The sequence below is a fragment of the Xenopus laevis genome, chromosome 6L (assembly GCF_017654675.1).
Source record: "Xenopus laevis strain J_2021 chromosome 6L, Xenopus_laevis_v10.1, whole genome shotgun sequence".
Taxonomy (NCBI): domain Eukaryota; kingdom Metazoa; phylum Chordata; class Amphibia; order Anura; family Pipidae; genus Xenopus; species Xenopus laevis.
Window position 1 is genome coordinate 62138572 of NC_054381.1, and position 25271 is coordinate 62163842.

At 35.5% G+C, this 25271-nt stretch overlaps 1 protein-coding gene across 1 annotated transcript; it reads left to right on the forward strand.

Annotated features, from left to right (window-relative positions):
- Window positions 1–237: 237 nt before the first annotated feature.
- On the forward strand, window positions 238–25098 carry glb1l.L (galactosidase beta 1 like L homeolog; the record flags this gene model as incomplete). Its single annotated transcript, NM_001127812.1, is given in 16 exon segments — window positions 238–346; window positions 3233–3402; window positions 6854–7004; window positions 8399–8459; window positions 9035–9129; window positions 11268–11448; window positions 12417–12475; window positions 13064–13185; window positions 13275–13315; window positions 14963–15075; window positions 15413–15487; window positions 16073–16162; window positions 18757–18870; window positions 20607–20738; window positions 21835–22059; window positions 24623–25098. Coding segments are annotated over 16 exon segments (1938 nt in total). The 3' UTR covers window positions 24869–25098.
- Window positions 25099–25271: the final 173 nt, after the last annotated feature.

Here is a 25271-nt window from a genome sequence, read left to right on the forward strand (position 1 = left end):
ACAAAAGCCACTATGGGCCATCCATCTAGCACGACTCCCTAATCTACATGACCGACCATCTTTCTACACTACTACACAGCCGAAAAGAGACCAATACGCCATATTTGTATTTTGCTCCCCATGTAGAAAACCACTGCTTCAGACTAGACGCTGCATCGTCATGTGATCGTGACGTCAGTGGAACGCACTAGCAGGTGACAAAAGATCAGCTGATCCTAGCGAAAGTCATGAGACGAGGATCCCGGAAAAGTTCTCTCAATATGTGTTTGGATGAAATGACAAAATGATGTGGCTGTGGGCGACTTTACGCATTTTTCTAATGGTGGTTGTATATGGCTCAGTCAGCGTGAGTGTTTCATTTCTTGCTACGTTTCTATTACCTTTTTAATCATTACATGTAATATAGAAGAGTCTTGCTAAAACCACATGTGATAATTAAATCACAAAGTATTCCTAGAGGTGGCTACATGTATGCAATTCTGCTTTGCCTAAAGCTTTTTAATGCCTCCTTTTCTAAAGTCGTTTACTGCTGCTTTATGAATGATTGTTTAGGTTGTACCTTCACCCTGTAATGTTAGTATTTCGATTAACTATTCGTGTTTTCAGAAACACGAATCATTGCATTTCCCCTTCTTAAATTTTCAAACTGAGTGTATATATGTGTGTGTGTATATATATATATATATATATATATATATATATATATATATATATATATATATATATATATATATATACACACCCAAACTGGTCCAAAACAAGGTGCAATATCTGATGCAGGGCACATTTTTTCAGTTGTATTATTAGTAGAGAATAAGAATTAATAATTAACATTATTACATTCATAAATGTATTAATTATAAAGCATTTAATGTACTGTTACTAAATAGGGGAAAAGGTGGTTTATGCTTGACAGCAGTTTCTACCCGGCAAGAATACAGGGTGAAGGTACAACCTAAACAATCACTGGCCAGATATGGGATGACTTTGACGTAGTTGGCCAGCTTAAATATATTGCAATATATGGACAAACAATCCCTGTGTTGTTTAAAGGGTAAGGCATTTTTCAGTAGCAGTATGCACAAAATGTCACTGTCTTAAATATATTGATAATGGGTTGAGTGCAGAGGACTCTTGTATTTGTCTATATATATATATATATATATATATATATATATATATATATATATATATATATATATATATATATATATATATATATGTCAATCCAGAAATGACGGCACTCTCAGGAAAAAATTCCTGAGAGTGCCGTCATTTCTGGATTGACTCTATGATTTACATTTAGACTGGCACCCAGGTTATTATTATGGTGTGCGCTCTACGAACGGACTATATATATATATATATATATATATATATATATATATATATATATATATATATGTCAATCCAGAAATGACGGCACTCTCAGGAAAAAATTCCTGAGAGTGCCGTCATTTCTGGATTGACTCTATGATTTACATTTAGACTGGCACCCAGGTTATTATTATGGTGTGCGCTCTACGAACGGACTATATATATATATATATATATATATATATATATATATATATATATATATATATATATATATATATATATATATATATATAGTGAATAAAGTACCCCCTCTTGTAAAGTATAAGGATATTATAAGTTAACGAGGAGATTCATGACCATATATATAGGTCATGGTAATCCGAGGTAACTCATAATATCCTCATATTTTGCACCTGGGGTACTTTATTTATAATACACAAGTTTCAGTGAGTCATGTGGCAGAAATGACACCGTTTATAACTGATGACATCCGAACTCACCGTTTATAACTGATGACATCCAAACTCACCGTTTATAAGGATATAATTTACAGCCTTATTTCCTAGAGTTGTCAAGTGTTAAATTAGCTTTGCACTAATGAAAGTAAAATTCGTTGTTGTCCCATATTGAACTAAAATGATTGATACGGTGATAATGATTGATATTTTTAAGACATTATGCCAGTTACCGTTTAGTGTGAAGAGGAAGCAGGCTTGAAAAAAAACAAAAAAAACAATCCACTGCTTCACAGGGGCAGTGACTAGCGTTGTCACCATTTCTGGAATAAACCAGTTTTTCTATATTTGTATTTTTCTTCCCAAATAATAACATTGACAACAACCATCTTTTTCACCGGACAGGTAGATATAATACCAGGGACAAATATGAATGAAGTATATGTCTGAAAAGCACTGCTAAATATGTTGGCACTATTTATAAAAAAATAATTATGATATGATATCGGTGACATTATATCACAAACCAATGTGACTGACTTGTAATAATGTCCTCTCTAATACACACAAAGTACATCCAGTACAAGTTGACAGCATGTTTCTGTGCACACTTTACACGTTCTCAGCTTGAGAGTAGTACTCGGTCACATTCAGTATAAAGTGTAACAATTGTTTCCCCCACAGCCTGGTGCCATAGTATTCATCTGGTGCAATTTTTATTTGACCCTTATGTTTCCCTTATCTGGAGTTTTATTAGCGCACAGCTGCAGTGGGGAAAAATTGCAATATTTACTCTTTAAATGTTGGTTTACAATGGAAATAAAGCTAGTTTTTAACAGTTTTATTTGGAGGTAAAGGAAATACTCACAAAAAATATAATTAGCAGAAAGTATTCCCCTGAGTATTTTGCTATGTGTTTTATAAAATTTCACAATCCCACAACTGTCAGACCATTGTGCTGGTCTCAGGAGAGACAAAGCTACACTCCAAGTGCAGTGCAATGCTCTGATTATGCAGGACTCTCCATGATGTACGCTATAGTAAGTACTGTGTGGGGGAATGTCATCAATCCCTCCAGAACCCAAAAACAATAACTTAACAGTGGTGGGATGTAGGGCAGAGGGAATGAACCTCTGGGCCAAGAAGAGGACGCTTTTAAAACCCTGCAACATTTTCTGAAAATTTAATGTATCACTTATTGCAGTTGCACCATAATGAGAATATTGTATCACAATACATGCAATTGGGGAGGTGTGTTTGCAGCAGGTGGCCGAGCACTGTGCTGAGCTTTGGGACAGCATAGGCAGCAGCCTCTGCAAAAAGGTTTTGAAAAGAACCCTCCTGATTAACGAATTATTACCAAGGAAGCAGTTTGTGCACATTTACTTTACTTCCCCTTTTTGAGATAAAAATGCTTATTGTAGTGTAAAATATAATCCTGTTTTTTTTTTCTTTAGACAACATCCTCAAGAACGTTTGAGATAGATTTTGAGCACAATTGTTTTCGTAAAGATGGGCAGCCTTTCCATTACATTTCAGGAAGTATTCATTATTCTAGAATTCCACAATTTTATTGGAAAGACCGCCTACTGAAGATGAAGATGGCAGGATTAGATGCTATTTACACGTAAATATTTTATTTTAAACTATCTCTTTTTAAAGTATCACAATAAAAAATATTTTCTTGGGACACTGTTTAACAGGGAAAACATATTTGTTTCAAAAAATATTAACCCCTGGTTTTTATTAATCATCTCACACCATCTTAGTGTTTTTAAAGTTTGATAGGCCAAAAATTTCTTATTTAAATGTGTCACTGAAGATTTTGGCCCCTGCTTATTTTTTACCAATGTTTGATCTTGCTATAAAATTAACCATTTTTATAGACCTCATGTGCATCTATGTGCTAAAATAGGTTTTCAAATTGCTCAAATGTAAACAGTAATCCACCTGAGAGTATTGCATCTCCTCTTACACCTTGTCTTACCTAGCATGATTGATTGTTGGTAAGTGTGTGGCCATAGTGAACTGAAACACTAATGGTGAGTTTCCACCTCCCTAACTTTGTGGACATCAAGATTGAATCAGTACAAGGACAAATTAGAAATTCAGTTCTTACATGTTCTGCTTGCTTCATATTCCTCATTCAGATTATATTAGTTGTAAAAATGTGTTCCAATGCTTTGGTAGACCTTTCTATATCCTTCCATGCCAACTACAGTCATATGAAAAAGTTTGGGAACCCCTCTTAATTCATTGGAGTTTTGTTTTTCATTGGCTGAGCTTTCAAAGTAGCAACTTCCTTTTTATATATACCACATGCCTTATGGAAACAGTAGTATTTCAGCAGTGATATAAAGTGTATTGGATTAACAGAAAATATGCAATATGCATCATAACAAAATTAGACCGGTGCTTAAATTTAGGCACCCCAACAGAGCTATTAAATCAATACTTCGCTGAGCCTTCATTTGCAAATGTAAGAGCCTCTAGATGCCTCCTATAGCCTTCAATGAGTGTCTGGATTCTGGATGGCGTTATTTTTGACCATTCGTCCATACAGTTAAATTTGATGACTGCAGAGCAAGGACAGCCTGCTTCAAATCAGCCCAAAGATTTTCGATGATATTCAGGTCGGGGGACTGTGACGGCCATTACAGAATATTGTACTTCTCCCTCTGCATAAATGCCTTTGTAGATTTCCAAGTGTGTTTCGGTCATTGTATTGTTGGAATACCAACCCCTGTGTAACTTCAACTTTGTGACTGATGCTTGAACATTATCCTGAAGAATTTTTTGATATTGGGTTAAATTAATCCGACCCTCGACTTTAACAAGGGCCTTAGTCCCTGAACTAGCCACACAGCCCTACAACATGATGGAACCTCCAATAAATTTGACAGTAGGTAGCAGGTGTTTTTCTTGGAATGTAGTGTTCTTTTCTGCATGCAAAGCTCTTTTTGTTATGATCGAATAACTACATTTTTTGTCTTCAAAATGACTGTGGCTTGTCTAAATGAGCTTTTGCATACAACAAGCAACTCTGTTTGTGGCATGAGTGCAGAAAGGGCTTCTTTCTCATCACCCTGCCATACAGATGTTCTTTGTGCAAATTGCGCTGAATTGTAGAACGATGTACAGATACACCATCTACAGCAAGATGTTCTTGCAGGTCTTTGGAGGTGATTTCTAACATTTCTCACAATGCCGCTCCTGTATTGTTCTTGGCCTACCGGACCTGGGTTGTACAGCAACTGTGCCTGTGGCCTTCCATTTCCTGATTACATTCCTTACAGATGAAACTGACAGTTTAAACTTCTGAGATGTTTGTAGCCTTCCCCTAAACCATGATACTGAACAATCTTTGTTTTCAGATCTTTTGAGAGTTGCTTTGAGGATCCCATGCTGTCACTCTTCAGAGAAGAGTCAAACAGAAGCACAACTTGCAATTGGCCACCTTAAATACCGTTTCTCATGATTGGACACACCTGTCTATGAAGTTCAAGGCTTAACAAGCTCATACAACTAATTTGGTGTTGCCAGTAATCAGTATTGATCAGTTACATGCATTCAAATTAGCAAAATTACAAGGGTACCCCCATTTTTGCACAGACAGTTTTCACATTTTATTTAACTTCATACAACTGAATACTGCTTCACTAAAAATCTTTGTTCAGAAAACACCCCAGTACTCAGATGTTCCTAGGAAATGAAAGACATACCACTGCTATCTTTTTTTGTTGAAAGTGGAGTAAATTATTATGCAGGCTGAGAGGGGTTCCCAAACTGTATATAAGGATAGTGTCAAATTAAATATATGCACTGTTTTTTAAAACACATACCACATGTCCTTGGATAGTGGGATCATGACAAAAATTAATGAATAATTTCTAGACAAAAACAAGAAATCCTCTGCATTCTCCAATATCAATATATTTAGGACGTTTGAGCATAAGTTACTAAAATGCCCTCAAGTTTAAATTAAACAGGTATTGTTCGTCTTTATATTTTAATATATTTAAGATGACCAATTTATATTTAAGCCTTCCAATGCAAATAAAAGATAAAATGTAGTCCCTGTGAAAACTGTATAATGAAATAGTGGATTCAGATAAAAGTGAGCGTAGGACTCGCCAGACCTGGGATGCACAAAAAGGTCTTACTGTCCTAAATATATCAATATAGCTGAGTGCAGAGAATTTATTTTTGTATAAATGTTGTGGTCACTTCCTCATTGCACCCCCACCTATTTAATTAAAACTGTTCTTTGCTGAGCACAGCTGTCCCTTTTGCTGTAAACACAGTTGGAATTAAAGTTAAAGTTAAAATGAGGAGTAGACAAAAAGGGGCAAAATAATTGTTTTTTCACTTTGAATAAAGTATAGAGGAAAAAGACTGAATATGAGCTTTTTTTTTTACCAATAATAGGCTCTTAGCATTCTCAAGTTTCTTAATGACCCTTAATGACTAACCAGATTCCATTAGCTGCAAAACTCATAGTCCAGCATAGGGTTGCATGGTGCAGCATGGAGAAGATGTCAACCTTAGAGATGTAAGGCAGTATAAGCTCTGGTACACCCTAAATGTATCTCGAAGCAATATCTCTGATCATGTTTAATTACTGTGGCTGCCATCTACACACTCTCCACTCTGCAGCCTTTGCCAGTCCGTACACATATGTAATATAAGGCACTAAGTTTGCCCAGGAGCAGTAACCCATAGCAACCAATAAGATGTTTGCATTTAAACAGGTGACCGTAAATGCTACCTGCTGATTGGTTGCTGCCCATGGCAAACTTAGTTCCCTTTATTACATAACCCCCATGGTTTTGTAATAAAGTAATTTCACTTTTTTGTGTTTCCAATTGGTTTTCACTGCAGAGATGAGAGTGTGCATCCAGTGGCAGCAGTGAACATGATTTAAGTCAATATCAGATGCTGCTGGGGGAGCTTATAGTTCTTAAACAGTACCAAAATACACACACAGATATTGATATTTTTTACATATTTATCATGTCACATTGTGTTCAAGAAATTCATATTAATAATAAATAGATCTGTGTTTTGTTTTTATACAGTTATGTACCATGGAATTTCCATGAGACAAAGCCAGGTGTTTACAACTTTTCTGGAGATCATGATATTGAGTCATTCTTGAAACTTGCAAATGAAATTGGGCTGCTGGTGATCCTGAGAGCAGGTCCTTACATATGTGCAGAATGGGACATGGTAAAGCACACTGGTTTCAGTTATTATATAAGAACATTTTGAATGTTTTGGTTGCTGAATGCAGTAATCCCCTTAGGCCTATGGCACATAAAATGTGAGCTCTTTTGGGTAGGGCTCTTGGCAGGAAATCTTTGACATGAAAACACATGTAATGCCCTTGGTCCAATAAAGGCCGTTTTATTCTAAATAGTGGGTGCTGTACTAATTTCTTCGCCAGTATTGCCAGTGGAAGGTTGCTATTGGAGGACGTGCACCCAGCCAAAGAAGAGAGTTACAGTTGTGCTGACTACTAATCTGCTAATGAAAACACATGTAGGAATGTTTTGGGTTGTAAACTGCCCTTCACAAATGGTTTTTAGAGAAGTTGCTCTTTTCTGAGCTCTCTTTCTTAATATTGTATCTTGAGTATTTGACGCCTAAACAGCACTTAATCATATCAGGCTTATAGGGGCTGGCTGTCAGAAGATGTGACGGGTGGTTCTGAAAAATACCATTAACTTTAGCCTTTATGGCTGGTGAATCTTTTTTATTTTTTTTGCTGAAGTGGAGTGCGGTCTGGGGAAAACATTTAACAGTTGGGGTTTGGTCTTAACATATTGGCAGTCCAGTGAATTATAATTCTGTGTCTTCTAATTGGCATCACTGGTTTGATAATATTGAATAACCTGGCCAGGCCAAGAACTAACAATATATAAATGATTATGGCATCCTTGTCATTGTTCATGAGGCAGCAGAATTGGTTTTGTTTGGGGGAGACTGAGAAATCAAGATCGTGGCACAAGTAAGACACCACAGCAAAAAGTTATACCCTGATCACTTTTAAATACACCTGCAGAAACAATGTTTGTACAAAAAGGGAGTGCCTCTGTAATGTTTATACTCTGGGTGGCAATAATTAATTGCGGGGGCCCCATAAACTCAACTAGCGCCACCAAAACTCGGCCCCGATCTGTCCAAATCCGCACCCTTTTCACAACAGTCTGGGACACGTTCCGAAGGGACCCATGAGAGCAGTCCTGCCCATGCCCCCTAAGTCAATGGGAGAAGTCCCTATCCTATTTGGAAGTTTCTGTGGTCTGCGCTGGAATTTGCCTGAAAATCTGACTTTTAGGCAAAAGTTCTGACTTTTCGGGAATAAGCCCAGAAAAAAGCCTAAAAAAAAATTCAGATTTTCACTCTATTGTTTCTACCCGATCCAAATAAATCGTGCCTTTATAATAATAAATAAGGTCAAATCGTGGATTCTTCTTTTTTTTTTACCTAAATTAAGTTATGGCGATCCAAACCGAAAGATCCCTAATCTGGAAAACACAAAGTATTCTGGTTGATAGATACCTTACCTGTATATAGTCCCTGAACGAAAAAGCTAAGCTCTCTCTTTAATTTCCCAACAGGGAGGTTTGCCAGCATGGCTTCTAGCAAAAGAATCAATTGTCCTTCGAAGTTCTGATCCAGGTAATGTGCTCAACTCTCTCATATTTTTGGGATGTCAACTAACTAACTAAGCTTGAATGAATTTTATGCAAATATAAATAAAAAGATTCAGTATTTTATTGTCCAATATTGCCGTGCTTTCCCAGTTGTTCCTATTATATGAGTCCTGTGACCTTGCTGTTTATATCCATTGTTGGCTTGAGTCTTTACATTTTTATTTTCTAATTCTAAATTATATATTTAATTTCCCTTTCTGGTAACACCTGTTTTCATTTATATTTCTTTTCTAGTCCCTGACTAAAAATGATGCATGTCAAGCCACAATACAGTAAAACATACCTGTACCTGTTAATTACGTTAAAGGTCCGTTTAAGTGGCAATTTCCTTAGAAATGGAGTATTTTATCTTGAAAACAGTTTTCACATACATAAGTGTGACATTGCTTTTTGATGGTTGTGATTTGTAGCTCAGTAACAGCTGAATGGATGGCTATTTCATGCTTTACATTGAAAGAATTTAAATCTTTATATAAGTATTTAGGTACTCATTAACTAGAAATCATTAAACAGCACATTTCCATGTCTTGTTTCATTCAGATTATCTTCAGGCTGTGGATAATTGGATGGGAGTGTTTTTGCCCAAGATGAAACCTTTGTTGTACCACAATGGCGGCCCAATTATAAGTGTCCAGGTAAATACTAGACACTAGACAAATTTTAGGATTGCTTTTTTCAAAATATCTAAGGTGCACGATCTACCTAGAATGTAAGTAGATGCTTACTTATTCTAACTGCAGTAGGGCAGTAAAAGTTAACTTCTGTTTAATGTAAACCTTTACACAATATCTGCATTATGCATTTCTTAAAAAAGTTAAGATATTCTTTTTGCCTGTTACCATATAGCAACATTACCCTTTCCTTCTTTCAATGGTTTTATTCATAGTCCCATGTTTTTTTTTTTTTATAATAATAGTCATGAAATCACTTTATCTTTTGCAATCATATCACTAGATGTGGCATAGTTGTATATAAATGCTTAGGACCTCCAAATTGCTTAATCCAAAGGACATTTCTTTGTTTTTAATCTATTTTAAAAAAAAAAATGTAAGCTTAATAAAGAAGTACGTACAAATAATGCATATTGGGACTTATGTATCAAATTTGACCCTAGGCAGTAGCACACAGTGAGCCTTCAATGATTATCTTTTTTTTACCCAGCTGCATGTAAAAAATGATAAATGATGAAATTAAAATTTAGTTTTGTTACCATATGTTACTGTTCTGGACCAAAATTGCCCAGTGTTGATAAATGTGGTGGTTAGGAGAAAAAAATATGATCAGACAGCTAGAGCAAAGTTTCTATGGGAGCCAGCAATGTTATCTCTTCATTGGCTGTTACACTGGAGTGTTTGGTAATCTGAGCTGAGAAGAACTGAGCATGTTCAGTAGCCAACAGCCAAAGTAAATTCCTGAGGAAGGGTCTGAGTGGGTTAGAGGAGTCGAATGAATTCTAAGTGATTAAGGGGATCCTTAACAACCAGAGTGGCAGGTATTAAAGATTTCAAAGAGGATGTTCACTGATTATATTTTTGTGGGGAAAGTTTACATGTCATTTAAAGAGTCATTAGTACAGGGATCCCAGGCACCCCTGTGTTTAAATACAGTGCCTTAAAGGAAAACTATACCCCCCAAACAATGTAGGTCTCTATTAAAAGATACTGAGTAAAACAGCTCATGTGTAAAACCCTGCTTCATGTAAATTAACCATTATCATAATAATATACTTTTTTAGTAGTATGTGCCATTGGGTAATCAAAAATAGAAAATTGCCATTTTAAAAAATAAGGGCCGCCCCCTGAGATCGTAAGATTCACTGTGTACACTTACAAACCACATGTAAGGTCACATGAGCCAATTAACAGACAGAGTTCTGCCTTTTGCTTCCTCACTTCTTCCTGCTACAGTTAGTGTTGTAGTATTTCTGGTCAGGTGATCTCTGAGGCAGCACAGATAGAGTCACGAAATGGTGGTTCAAGGCAAGAGATGTAAAAGGGCAATATTTATGTAAATATATATTCCAGTTTGGTAAGATTCTTTAATATGTCATTCAATTTGATATAAACTATCTGTTGCTTAAGTATTCATTTTGGGGGTATAGTTTTCCTTTAAAACAGAGGAAAGTATGTTATGGATCCCATAAACTTACAAGAGTTACTCTGCAACAGAATTTACTCAAAATTCAGAAGCCAGTTTTTTTGGATTTCAGAGTGACCTTGAAAGCTATTGCATTCAATTTTATGTGAGCACTTGTTGCATTTGTATACACATATTAATGGGAAATGTGTAGAGATTTAAACACGACATAGCAGCTCAGAGCTTTTGGCTCACCATCTTTGATTTTTCAAGGTTCTGTCCCAGGTACATGAGGTACAGCACAACACATCATGCACTAGGGTTCTGCTGCTAAGTTTAGGGGTTGTTACAAAAGAGGAAGTAGCTAAAAATAATATGGGGCTACAGGATCTGTGAAGGAAATCTAAAACATCATACCTCCAAACTCCAAATAATAAATACATAAGTGTCCAACCTCTGAAGAAATAACCATTCCTTTTCATCTTCTGTCTCACTTAAAGTAGCCCAGCCAATTTCTTATTTACATATGGGGCAAAGTAGTTTAGAGGAGTGCAATGGCTATTGATGTTCATGCGCAAGAAGTTTGCAGTTGGGACTGTGCTTTTACTGATCAGCAACAGTTTTACCACAAGAATGTTTCATAAACTGCAACGGTAGTTTGCATAAGATTCTATATTTGTTTTTTGTTTTATAACAGGTTGAAAATGAGTATGGCAGCTATTTTACTTGTGATTACAATTATCTACGACATCTCTTACAACTTTTCCGCCATCACTTAGGGGACGAGGTGATTTTATTCACAACTGATGGCTCTGCGCTACAGCTTGTAAGGTGCGGAACTATTCAAGGCTTATACACAACAGTAGATTTTGGACCAGGTGAGTTGTTTATGCATTTTATAAATTCCAAGTCTTTGATACCTTGTTGTATAATATGTTACCTGAATAAAGAACCACATATTTGATGCATTGGATTCTTAAAGGAGGAATTCACCTTTAAATTAGTACTAGTATGTTGTAGACAGTGATATTCTACAATGATGTACAATTGGTCTTCCTTTTTTTATTGTTTTTGTAGTTCTTGATTTTTTTAGCTTCTTGTTTAGTAGTTCTGCAATTTTAATTACAGCAGCTATCTGTTTGCTATGGTCCAGTTTGCCCATACAAAAGAAAACTAACAATAATGTTTGTAGCATCGCAGAACAATAGGTTATTTACTTCTGGATCAGTGTTCCCTATTTTGAAGTTGGAAAAGAGCAGACGAGGAAGGCAATTTTTGCTATTGGTTTTGAATAATCACTAAGGCATTCTATAATAAACTAAAAGTAAACATAACTGCTTCAAGTCACAACTGTGCTGCAGAGTAGAGTTAAAGGGGAAGTTTTATATAACATGCATTTGACCTCAACTTTCTTGCTCCTTTCCTCCCTTCGCCAAGCGAAATATGCATATATAAATATGCCCCTGAAATACTTTCATTAGATGAGTTATACTGATAGATAATGCATGATATGAGCTTGCCGAAGTTCACCATGTGAGATACTACTTCTGTCTATTAACTTGTATAGGAGTTTTCGGTGCACATTTATATTTATTACCACAGAGGGTTGCTTCCTTATCCTCTCCCTTTTTGGAATATGTATGCCCTTTTTTAATTGTGTGGTGTGATTATCTGTAGCTTTCTGGTGCACTTGATGAAGGTAGGATTTTACTTCTATATCCTCGTGCTCAAAAATTTGGAGACTTAGAATGTAATTGTCAAAAAAAAGTAATTTGCACTTTTCCTTACATTTTATTATATAATTGTCCCATGTATTAAAATATTTCTGAAATGTTGTCACTTGCAGGTTCCAATATTACTGAAACATTTTTAGTTCAAAGACACTGTGAGCCAAAAGGACCATTGGTAAGCAAAGATTTTTAACTGTTTCTATAGTCACAAATGGGTATCTACCGCTGAATCTGTTTAGTAGCTTTAATTTGGAATGCCCAGGGCGCTCCTAGCAGTATGTAAAAGTCATGCTAAGTCTTAGACCCCTGAACCCGAGTGTATTGACTGTTACCGGCTCACTGAGACAACCCCTACCCCAAGTGCACTGGAGGTGATAGACTACAGCACTTCTTCAATATAGTTCAGATGAGAAATGTATATTATAGCTGTAATAAATAAATCAGTTTGCTCACCAGAAGCATTATAGAGGTGTACTGTGTGTACAGATAAAGTATTACTACTAAGCCATAACTTTTTTTTGGAGTAACTGTTCTTCAAAAAATGTTTTCATGCTGTTAAGAAGCAGAAATTTCAAAAGTATTATGAAAATGCTAACATGGCATCCTTATTTTCTGATGTTATTGTACCTTTAAGGCACAAAAAAACACGATCATAAAATAGGACCCATTTTCCTAAATAACTGAAAGATTATTAAATGTTTTTTCACATTTTCAATTTAATCTGCAGATTAATATTAAAAGTTTTTATTCTCCATAATCATAGATTAACTCAGAATTCTACACAGGGTGGTTGGATCACTGGGGCGAGCCACACTCGGTAGTAGCAACAGAGAGGGTAACCAAGTCACTGGATGAGATCTTGGCCATTGGAGCAAGTGTTAACATGTTAGTGAATTGCATCTTAACAAATTTTACTGAAAATTGGCGGCGTATGCGGCATGCTATAATTTTTCCTCTTTTTTTATATCTGTTAGGTATATGTTTATAGGAGGCACCAATTTTGGCTACTGGAATGGTAAGAAATAGTCTCGTCAGAAGATAAGAGGCCTTATTTGCAAAGCTGAACACAGTGTGCAAAGTGCAAAAAGGGCCCCAATCAAACTTTTTTTCTTGCATGCTGCTTTCTACCATCTGCTAATGGCTGCAGGCCTCTAAACTCTGTTTCAGAGTTCAGAGATGCAGTTCTTTGATGTTTCTTACCTAGGTCCTCAGTCTTTCTATGTTTTAGTTTTGTATCTTGTGGTAATAGCGTGATCAATTCGATTATCCCAATTCCAAGAGGGTCTATTTTGCAAGTCAACTTCACTACACCACACGGGGCTGATCTCAGCCTTCAGAAAAAAAACAGGCAAAGAATCCGCCCCTACGCTGGCATCCGTCTTCTTTTTGCCTGCACCTGGAACCTTTGTGTTGGCCTGAGTGCAGGCAACATGCTTTCAGCTCCAAAATGTAAACCGCTGCCTGAGTTTCAGCCCCGTGTGGCATTAGCCTATTGGTTGTTGCATACTTATCTACGGTCTTAAATTATTTCATAAATGTTGGAATTACACCCTTTTCCTCCTCATAGTTTCAGAATTGTTTTTTTATACCCTGCTGCTTTTTTACTTGAGTAAAATTATATGATGAATTTTTGTATATCGGTTGTTATATGTCTGTTTTATATAGTATGGTAGTTATAGTTATATAAAGTATCGTTTTTTTTAAACTTTTTTGTACTTTTGCTTTTGTTTGTTTTTTTATTTATTTATTTATTTTTTTGAAGTTTATTCCAGTTTCAGTTTATTCTGGTTTAAATTTATGCCTGAGATATTGAGAATTTCTGCTGACGAATCTGGAAATGACATGAATTAATGACGGGGAGGTCAAATTACTCATTTTCAGTACCAATGGGACTGTGATCACAGAACAAAAGAACATGCCAAAATGAATGATATATTTTTTTCCACTACAGATTATTTTTGGCTGCATTTTTGCTAGGAGAAAAACTTATGCACAAGCGAGAATCATGTTGTCATGTTGGGAGGTATAGATGCTATATAATTTAAAAACATTGCAATCACTGTATTCGTTTGTTGACAATTTGTGTTTTTTGGGGGGATAATATTATATACTATTGTAAGCAGGATTTGTGACAGCATTTAGGGTAGAAAGATCTAGCAACATGGGTTTCTTACTTATGATGTATGGATGCAGGGGTTCATTTCTTACCATTTTTTTATGTTTGTTTTTTATGAACATAGGCCTCTAACATAATGTTAAAACTATGAGTTCTATATTGTTCAAATAATTGCATTGCTGTGCTGCTTTTGATTTGTCAGGGGAGCTGCATTTTTCTCTTGCTTTAACAGCCACCGCTACCAATAAACATATTGTTTCTATACATTCTGAGCTGTTATAGTAACGTCAGTGGTTTAACAAAAGCGGATTGCTTGGAGAGCTTTCCAGTTTAAATAAAGAACTGACAAAGAACTATCATTTTTGACCTAGTTTTGTCGCTACGTCCGTGTAGGGTTACAGGTGTACTTGCCTGGTGGTCTGTTGTCCAGACTAGTGGAGTATTTGACACATGCCAAGTACTTTGAACATAAATATGTTAATAATCCATGACCATACTAAAGTGCATGATCAGAAAAATATTAAGAAAATCGTATTTATTTTGCAGGTGCCAACACACCGTATGCACCACAGCCGACCAGTTATGATTATGACGCCCCTTTATCAGAAGCTGGGGATTTGACTGATAAATATTTTGCCATCAGAGAAGTTATAAAAAAGGTAAACAAATGGAGAAAAACATGATTTACAAATTTAGGTCAAGGTACATTTACAAAAGACCAAGAAGAAGAGCTATTAATCATGAATGCTCCATGTATTGTGTGCATTGACAAACACAGAGCACACAGTGGATTTTGGTGTGGAAACTAAAAAAAAGTATTCCTTTTTTGGCCGTAAAAATCACTACTTGTGTGCCCTGACAGGTGTATGCCAAACAAAGAACATAGAGTGGATCACCCATTTGCGTGTGCGACTTGCCTTAAGTTCTCCATAAATCTCTTTGCCAAAAACTCCATGAATCCCCTGGATACATTTAACCCTTTTTATTTCTTTGTAGTATAAGGAGATACCAGAGGGTCCTATTCCACCATCAACACCCAAATATGCATATGGAGAAATTAAAATGGAGAAGGTAAGCATTTGTATATCTCATATTTTTAATATCTGAAATGGGTCACGTTTAAATAAATATTTATTTTACCAGAAAGAGCTGAATTTACTTTTGAGAGGGATCACTGCCCCTCTTTACCCCCTGCTGTTCTGATCATTTGAGCATAATGCATAGCCCCTCATGCTCATACAGTATCTGTCCGGTTGAGGGGGTTTAGGTAGGTGAGAGAACCAATCCATACACATAGGATAAAATCACTGTCTAGCTTTATTTGAGTAATTAAAACAACAAACAGGCATCTATTACATATGTACTCCTACTCTATGACATGTTGGATCACCTGACGGGTTTCATGCCTCTTTCTGGCACTTCATCAGAGGTGAGGTCACAGGATATCCTGTGCCTTATATACCTGTGTTCATTAAAAAAAAAAAAATCTGTCCGGTTGACCAGTAGGCCATTTGGTCAGGTAGCACAAGAGGCTGCTAAATTTTATTTGTGACTGAACACTTGTGAAAATGTTGCACCTTTATTTTTGCATGTTTGCAATCTGCTGTGTTGTCTATTTGTTGGGAACCTTTTGATTTTTGGTAATTTCTCTACCAGGTGAAACCAGTTATTGAGGCTTTGGATATATTGGCCCCATATGGAGCAGTACAGAGTACTTATCCTCTAACATTTGATCAAATGAAACAGGTATGTTTAGCGTAATATGAACTGAAGCTGCTTCTGACCTTCTTTTTTGCTTTTGTGATCACAGAATACAATTCAAGTCAATCAAGTTCAGGGTGATGGGTGTAGTGGTAGAATAATTTCCTTCCCCACACCAACAGTCTCCGATTTGACTATCAATAACCTTGAACACTTTCATTAGTATTCTAGTAACTTTTTTTTTTTTTTATTATTATTTGCTATGTCATTATCTCCAATTAACAAGCCCAATATCCTTAGTGCAGGAGGTTCCCTTTGTATTGATCTGGAGAGAACCAGTTATTTTCAACACAGCACTTAAATTTCATGGTGCTGGGCAGAATATTCTATTCTAACATGTTTTTACATTTATACCAAAATAAAGTTAATTTATGAATAAGGCATAAATAAGCACTATAATTTACAAGAGACACAACCTGTAATGTATGTTTTATTATTATAATAATTTTGAATTATAAGATGCCCTAATTGAGTATATGAGGATATTAGAGTTTGTTGGCTCGTAAATGGTCATGAGACTTCTCAGTCACTTATCCCTTTGTTCTCTTTATAAGTATAAGAAAGCTCCTGTTCACAAAAACATTTGATATTTCTTTCCTGGCTCTTTTCCTTTGGGAAAATTTGTCCAGGGTTTAAATTAGTTCACTGTTTCTGTGAGGGTAGTTCTATATGCTTTTATCCACTAATTTAAGATATGACGATATTAGAATTCGCCCTGGATTTCTGTGATCTCATGCCATAAATGGTCCATGAACTCCTCCTCAACTTCTACTATCCTTATATTTTATAACTGGAGTCTTCACTGATCTTTTCATTTGGAAACAGTTTGTCCATTATTTATTTACCACATAGATCTGCATTCTGGTAATGTGTATTTGAAAATTTTTTTGACTTTATTAATTAATGTCTCCAAGTTCATTAGAAGCAATTAATCACACAATGATTCATTAATTCATATATCAATTATAATTGTTATAACCTCTCTATATGGACACAGCTTTTTTTGTTTATGCCATTCTTAAGCACCCATAAACCTAAAAAACTGGTGACTATAGCCAGAAAAATGAGAAATGTGGCTATATATTGCTAATTCATCATACTGCACCATGCTGTCAGGACCCCATGGGCAGCTTTTTAATCTGTTTTAAATGTATCAATTGATGAATTTGCACATTATAAATATAATATTCATCAATATGGGGGATTGTGCAATATGGGGTTATTAATTGATAAATGAACTGATGTTTTTGATCATTGTGTGAATAATTCCTTTTAATGAATGTGGAGACGTTAAAGTGGACCTGTCACCCAGACATAAAAAGCTGTATAATAAAAGTGCTTTTTAAATAAAACATGAAATCCAAATTAGTTTTTTATTAAAGCATTCATAGCTGTTGTAAACTCATTTAAAAATCTTAGCTGTCAATCAAATATATCTGCCCCTCCTCTATGCCTTAGGCTTATTAATCACTGCTCTCCCCACAGTCCCCCTCTCTCCTTACCATTTAATTGTGTAGCCAAGGCATGGGGATGAACATCAGGTCCCACATTCTGAAGCAAAAACAAGATTTTGAGCTGATGCAAGGCTTGTCTTAATAATAGTGCCCAGAAAATGGCTCCTGCTTGCTTGCTATAATTATGAATTCCCAGACGGAAGGAAACAAGATTCAAATAATTTATATAGTGTAATTAAGGTTTATTTTGCTTGACAAACGTCATAAAATAGGATTTGTAATAATTTTTTTCAGGTGACCGGTCCCCTTTAATCAAGTTAAAAAATGTTTTTGCAGATCTATGAGGTACTTGTAATAACAGTGGTTAATTTATATACTTTTACCTCACGCACCTCAATATATTTTAAGGGTAAAGTAATATGTTATATTTACAAGCGAGTGCATCTACCACCATTTTTTTTTAATGTAAAACTCAGTGTTTAAATTCATTAAAGTTCTTTTCTGTAGAAAAATTTCTGTTAGAAATGCACCAAATCCACCTTTTTGGGATTTAGTTGAATCTAAGTGCTTGACTGAAACAAATCCTTAAAATCACATGACTATTTGTCATGAGAACAAAGAACTAAATTAAGGTAAGGAAAGCAAAACCATTGTTGTAGCGCATTGTAAAAAAATTGTGATTTCCTTGTGACCAAAAGTATTGTGATTTGAAGGGTTCAGGTATGGCACTTGAATTTGACCAAATCCTGGTGAAAACAGCTCAGATTCAGCCCAATCCTGAACCACACCTGGGATCCGGTGCATCCCCATTTTTGTCACTAACATCCAATGGGCAAGATATTTAAGAGACTGTGAGAGAATACAAATGGGGGGAAGTGGGGAATGGTAGGGATGATAAATTTGATTAATAAAAAGTGCAAAATACTATTTACTAGAGTGCTACAAATTCTTTCAGAATTAAAATATGTTTAGTACAAAGTTGTGTAGAAGTTTATTCATACCAATTTTGTACTTTACTAAAAGTTTGTATTAAATAACTTATATTTACATTATTTTGTGCATATTATTCTTGATGTGAAGCATGCGTGAATTGGCACCTTATGCTCTTTCTATTTTTATTTGTAGTATTTTGGCTTTGTGCTGTATAGAACAACGTTACCTATAAATTGCAGTAATCCAACAACACTGACTACGTTATTTAACGGAGTTCGGGACCGTGCCTATGTTATGGTTAATGGGGTAAGGAACTGTTTTTTCCAACATTATAAACCTCTCTCAAGCAGTTGATATACAAATAAGCTTCTGCTTAGGTTAAATAAGTAATGTACAAGCTTTCTACCAGATTGGGATTTTATTTGACTCAAATAAATTGTATTCTAGATTAGCCTCAGAACTCATTTAGGAGAAACCTCTCAATTAGTTGAAAAACACAATTCTTACATCTCATTTGGAGCAATGTATCACAATTTGTAGTACATCAACTCTGATCTGTTTCATAACATGCAAATAGGAATTGCCTATTTTAAGAAAGCATATTAATGGAACGAGAGCTTACAGTACAGGAAACCTTTAGAAGAACATCTAAGAATGATGAAGGAACCATAAATGAACGCATCATTCACATTATTTAGTGATAATAGCCTGTGAGGTATTAAGTATCTTTTTATTTTAGTGATGACTCTAGGGCAGGCGTGTCCAAAGTGTGGCCCGGTGGCCAATTGCGGCCCATTTTCAAATTTACACCGGCCCTCAACCTCCGTCATGAAATTAATAATAATGAAGCCCCCCAGCACAGTGCAATCAGGAATCCCATATTCAGCACACAGGCAGCAGTATAGACCAAGTGGCAAATCATTTCACTAATGTGCCCAAATATTACTGCTACTTTTACTCGATTCCTTTAACTTAATGTTCATGGTTCAAAGAATGTCGGGCTGAATGGTCGGCCCCCACACATTTTCACCTCACCAAATCTGGCCCTCGTTGCAAAAAGTTTGGGCACCCCTGCTCTAGGGAATGTAGCCGTAAACATTATACACCACCTGTATATAAAGGTAATTTTGAAGAGTTAGTAAAGCCTCAACTGAGATAGATAAGCTGAATATTCATTTATTTTTAAGTTAAAGGCACTGCAAGGGAAGTAAAACAAAGAAGATTCCTACCTAAAAAGCTTCAGTTTGTGTTTAAAAACTGCAGCAAATATAGTATTATGTTTGTGTACTTACAGAAGTAATGTAAAATAGATAATAGCAAAGACATAGCAGTTGTGATTTATTTTGTTGTGTTTACAAAAATCTGTATTTTTCTCAGTGGGATTAGTAACATATCTTGTAAGAATGAAACATTATTGGAATTGCTATCATTTTTTTTGTATAAAATGATTGCAAAAGAACCAACTATCTTATGTACATTATTACCTTATGTGTATTAAATAAAGACCATGCATAACATTTTAGTGGATTATCCCCGGTCTGAGAAATGTTTGTCTTAACTCCAACATCCACTTTATTTTGCTTATATTCTGCTTTTCTTGCAGATGGGCAGCTGTTTTTTTTACATTGTTTGGTGTGCACCTGCATTGTGCATATATATATATATATATATATATATATATATATATATATATATATATATATATATATATATATATATATATATATATATATATATATATATATATATATATCTTGTGCTTTATACAAACTAAGATATAATTAATCCTTATTGGAAGCAAAACCTGCCCATTGAGTTGATTTAATGTTTACATGATTTTTTAGACTTAAGGTATGATGATCCAAATTACAGAAACATCCGTTATTCAGAAACCCCAAGTCCCAAACATTCTACCATGCTAAATCTGAATATTTATAAATCCTTGTATTTATTTTAGGTGAACCCAAAACCCAGTGTAGAATCCAAAGGATACACCTATATACCCCAACTATAACAATTGTACTTGTTCTGTTACCCTCAAGGTTCCACAAGGTGTTCTTGAAAGAGATAAACAGACTGCCATAAATGTAACTGGAGCAGCGGGAGCAGAACTGGACTTGCTGGTGGAAAGTATGGGCAGGGTTAATTTTGGAAGATACAATAATGATTTTAAGGTATGTTCAGCAAGGTATATATGTGCAGTGACTGAACAAAAAAGTGAGCATATTTTGTTATGCAGTGTATTACATATTATAAAAAAAGAAACAGAGGACAAATAAGTTCTTTAAATACCTTAGTTAAACTTTTTTTTCTATTTAGATTTGATATTTAAACAATAAATATTAAATAATGATTAGTCAGATCTCTTACTATTATGCAGAAGTGGACTTTTTACAGAATTATATAGTTGTAGGTTCCAGGGGGGTGAGGGCTATAAATGACAGTGTTACACTCTAGTAGGTTCCTGGCATAAGGGAGAAAACACAGGAATTCTCCTGCAGGATTACAAGTAAAGGGACCAAGCGAACCATTTATGATTCACAGTTATATTATCTGTCACTGAGGTACTCTATTATCATCTTTTCTATTATCATCAACATATTTCCAAGTTTGGAAATTGCTGTTAAGAAGTTATTGTTTGCCGTCTACTTTAGCCATAGATCTTCACCCAGGCCCCTCATTGTCACAGATCCAACACTCTGTATTCTGCTTACTGAGGTCTGTGTATAAAAAAAAAATAATTCAAAAATACACTAGAGGCGTACAACACTAAAGTTGCTATATATTTAATTTAAAAATCGGTGTCAGTAGTATGTATTTTACTGTAAAATTAGTGGTGGAGTTACTGCTACATATAAACCTAGTGACACAGTTCCAAAAATCTATCTGCAGCAGTTGCCACACTAATGGTTTTGCCTGAAGATAAGCAGTGCATAAACATCAAGAAGGGGACTAAAGATATACTCTGCCCCAGGTTTTACCATTTTTACAACTATAAAGTGTGCAGGGACTGGTTTGACTGCCTTTTCAGTATAAGGAAGGATTTTTTTTTCTTTTGAGGACAGCTTATTTGGGAGTTGGTTTCTCTGGATCAACTAGAAAAGGAATTTCATTATTTGTGCAATCAATTTTACTTTTTGAGCAATTGTCATTTTTTCTATAAACACTGCTTTTCTTTAAATGATTATGACCTAACCCCTTTCTCCTTCTTGGTAACCTTAAACTTTATGATTACTCATCTAAAATGTAACATTTCTTTTATGTGTTTAGGGTTTGCTTACCAATGTAACCCTCAATGGAGAGACGCTAGTGAACTGGACAATGTACCCTCTAGACATAGATAGTGCTATTAATAGTGGGCTTTTGTCCACCATTCATAGTCCATATACGTCCACCTTTTCAGCTCCGACGTTTTACAAAGGCAGCCTAATTATTCCCACTGGAATTCCACAATTACCCCAGGATACCTTTATTCAATTTCCAGGATGGACAAAAGTATGTAAACTATCTACTAAAATAACTTTAACACGTTAATATAACTATCAAAGTGAAATTAAGCAAATATTGTATATACTGTAGTTTATGATTTCTAACTTGTTGTGTGTTAGGGCATGTAGCAAGTCCCAAGTGTACAAAGAGGGTATGAACCATCCTGAAACATATGTTAAAGGGATACTGTCATGGGAAAAAAAAAATTCAAAATGAATCAGTTAATAGTGCTGCTCCAGCAGAATTCTGCACTGAAATCCATTTCTCAAAAGAGCAAACAGATTTTTTTATATTCAATTTTGAAATCTGACATGGGGCTAGACATATTGTCAATTTCCCAGCTGCCCCCAGTCATGTGACTTGTGCTCTGATAAACTTCAGTCACTCTTTACTGCTGTACTGCAAGTTGGAGTGATATCACCCCCCAGCAGCCAAACAAAAGAACAATGGGAAGGTAACCAGATAACAGCTCCCTAACACAAGATAACAGCTGCCTGGTAGATCTAAGAACAACACTCAATAGTAAAAACCCATGTCTCACTGAGACACATTCAGTTACATTGAGAAGGAAAAACAGCAGCCTGCCAGAAAGCATTTCTCTCCTAAAGTGCAGGCACAAGTCACATGACCAGGGGCAGCTGGGAAATTGACAAAATGTCTAGCCCCATGTCAGATTTCAAAATTGAATCTAAAAAAATCTGTTTGCTCTTTTGAGAAATGGATTTCAGTGCAGAATTCTGCTGGAGCAGCACTATTAACTGATTCATTTTAAAAAACAATTTTCCCACATGACAGTATCCCTTTAAATATGACCCTTCCCTCTTAGCTTCTGTCACAGTGGCTGCATTGTGCCTGTCAGTCCAAAGACAATTTGTAACCAGAGTCTTAGGGGGTTATTGACTAAATAACCCTGAATGCAAAAATCAGGAAAAATGTATTTAAAAAATCACAAATTTTTCGGGATTTATTAAACCCAGAGGATGGAAAAGTCAGAATCAGAAAATCCGGCATCTCAGACCTGTCGAGGTTGCATATAAGTCAATGGGAGAAGTCCCAATGATTTTTTGGTGTGCGCTGGGTTTCGTGCAATACCCCGGCAAAAACATAAGAAATCAGAGTATTTGGGTAAACAATCTGAAAAAAACGTGAAAATCGGATGAAAAACCCGAAAAAATCTTGAAAATCTGATTTTTTTCAGACTTTTTTCCTGCAAACAAAATTTTTGGGAAAGTGTATTAATAAATAAGCCAAAAAAATATTGAAAATATTGAGATAAATTCGTACTTTGATAAATAACCCCCTTAGAGTCATGTTTGGGTTATATTTATGTCATGGCTATTCTTCCTAAAGCCCAAACTTCACCTTATGCATTGGACTTATTGTACAACTCACACATACAAAGGAAGTACAACAGAGTACTCCATTACCATTATTTTTTTATTAACACATAAATAGCTAATGTATCCTGCAGAGCTGTACAGTAACTGATCTATACAGGAGGAAAAAAGAGGGTCCTGCATATTACAGTAGACCTTTCAACCTATTCTAGTCAGGTATGCTAACAATACCCCCATATTAAAGATTACCTCTGGGAAAGTTTAGCTGGCTTTAGAGTAGAGGTGCCCTGGTCCATTATGGTATACAAGCATAATCCTTACCGTATGTCACTGGAAAATAACAAATTCAAAATAATCTAAGAAATGTCTGAACTAGCAGTGTCCTATAAGGAAGCATGGGGGAAAATGGAATGGAACGACTGTTATGGGGTAATGTAGCAGGTCTAGCCTCATATACGTAGCAACCAGCTGGTTGGAGTTGGCGATCATTTGTATAAAAGCAATTCCTAATAGGTTGCTATGAGTTACTGCATTTTAGCAAACCATGTGCCAGTTATTACTGTGTGTACGGGAGTTAGCTGGTTACAAGAGGCTCTTATTTCTTCCTATGGGAGTGTTACTAAGTACAAACTGCCAAGGCCCAGATTTTTTGCATGACACCTTTTTGGTGCTATTTATCAAAGATTGAGTTTGTGAGGTTTTTTTCTATCTTGAATGAACTCACAACTTGAATGTTTGCTTATTTCTAAAAAAAATCCAAATGTAAAAAACTGGAAAGTTTTCCAAGAAAACACAACTTGACCTTTAATAAATAACACATCACAATCATAATGTTATGATTGTGCTATTGTGGGTTGAAATATGTCATGCTATCCTGCAGAGGTGTTTTACTTCGGTAATGGACAAAACATTTACCAGAGCTGCCCAAACTTTGGAGCACAACTCAGTGTATGTACGTGTAATTATTAGCATATTGTAGTGTATTTCTCTGCTATTTTGTCTTATTTTTAGCCTACATTTTGCATATTATGAACTTTTCTAGAAATACCTTATCTCACTGATATTTATCGGACGTTAAAGGGGGCATCTACAATTATAGAGCTGTCTCAATTATACTGGCATATGCAATTGAGATTCTGATACTGGAAAACTCGTATCCTACATTTTCACATCTACTTGTAAACAAAGCAATTTAGTGTGCCATCTAATCTAATGTTTGCTCTTCTTTACAGGGACAGATATGGATCAATGGATTTAACCTGGGGCGGTACTGGCCAGTAAGAGGTCCTCAGGTTACCTTGTATGTTCCCAGGAACATTTTAACAACAACTCAAATTAACAACATTACTGTACTAGAGCTGGAAAATTCTCCTTGCAACAGTGGAAAATGTGTTGTGGAGTTTGTGGACAAGCCAGTTCTCAATAAAGTAAATCAATCTGCTGATGAACACATATTCAGCAAAGAAAAAATTCACTAATTAAACGAAAAGATATTGGCATAATCCTTATTTCAAGGTAGAAATGTGGGGCTGCAGACATTGAATTAAATCTTCAGGCATTTATTATCAACATTATTTATACACGTATATACACACTTGAGGATAATAAATATCGAAAGCACAGCACTAAAATGGTAATTCTGGTGTGCCTGGGGTTAATGTATATAATCTAATCATTTTGTAATTATGTGAAGGAACCCTAAAAAAAATTAAATCTGAATGCCTTTGATTCATGATTCTTGAAATAAAAGTAATGTAAAACCTCTGTAATTCTACTGCTCCTGATTACCTCGGTATCTAATGACATACATAGTAATCATACTCAATCTGACATCATTGCATGATGTTCCAGCTTCTTTTTTTCTGGTAATATGCCAAAGAC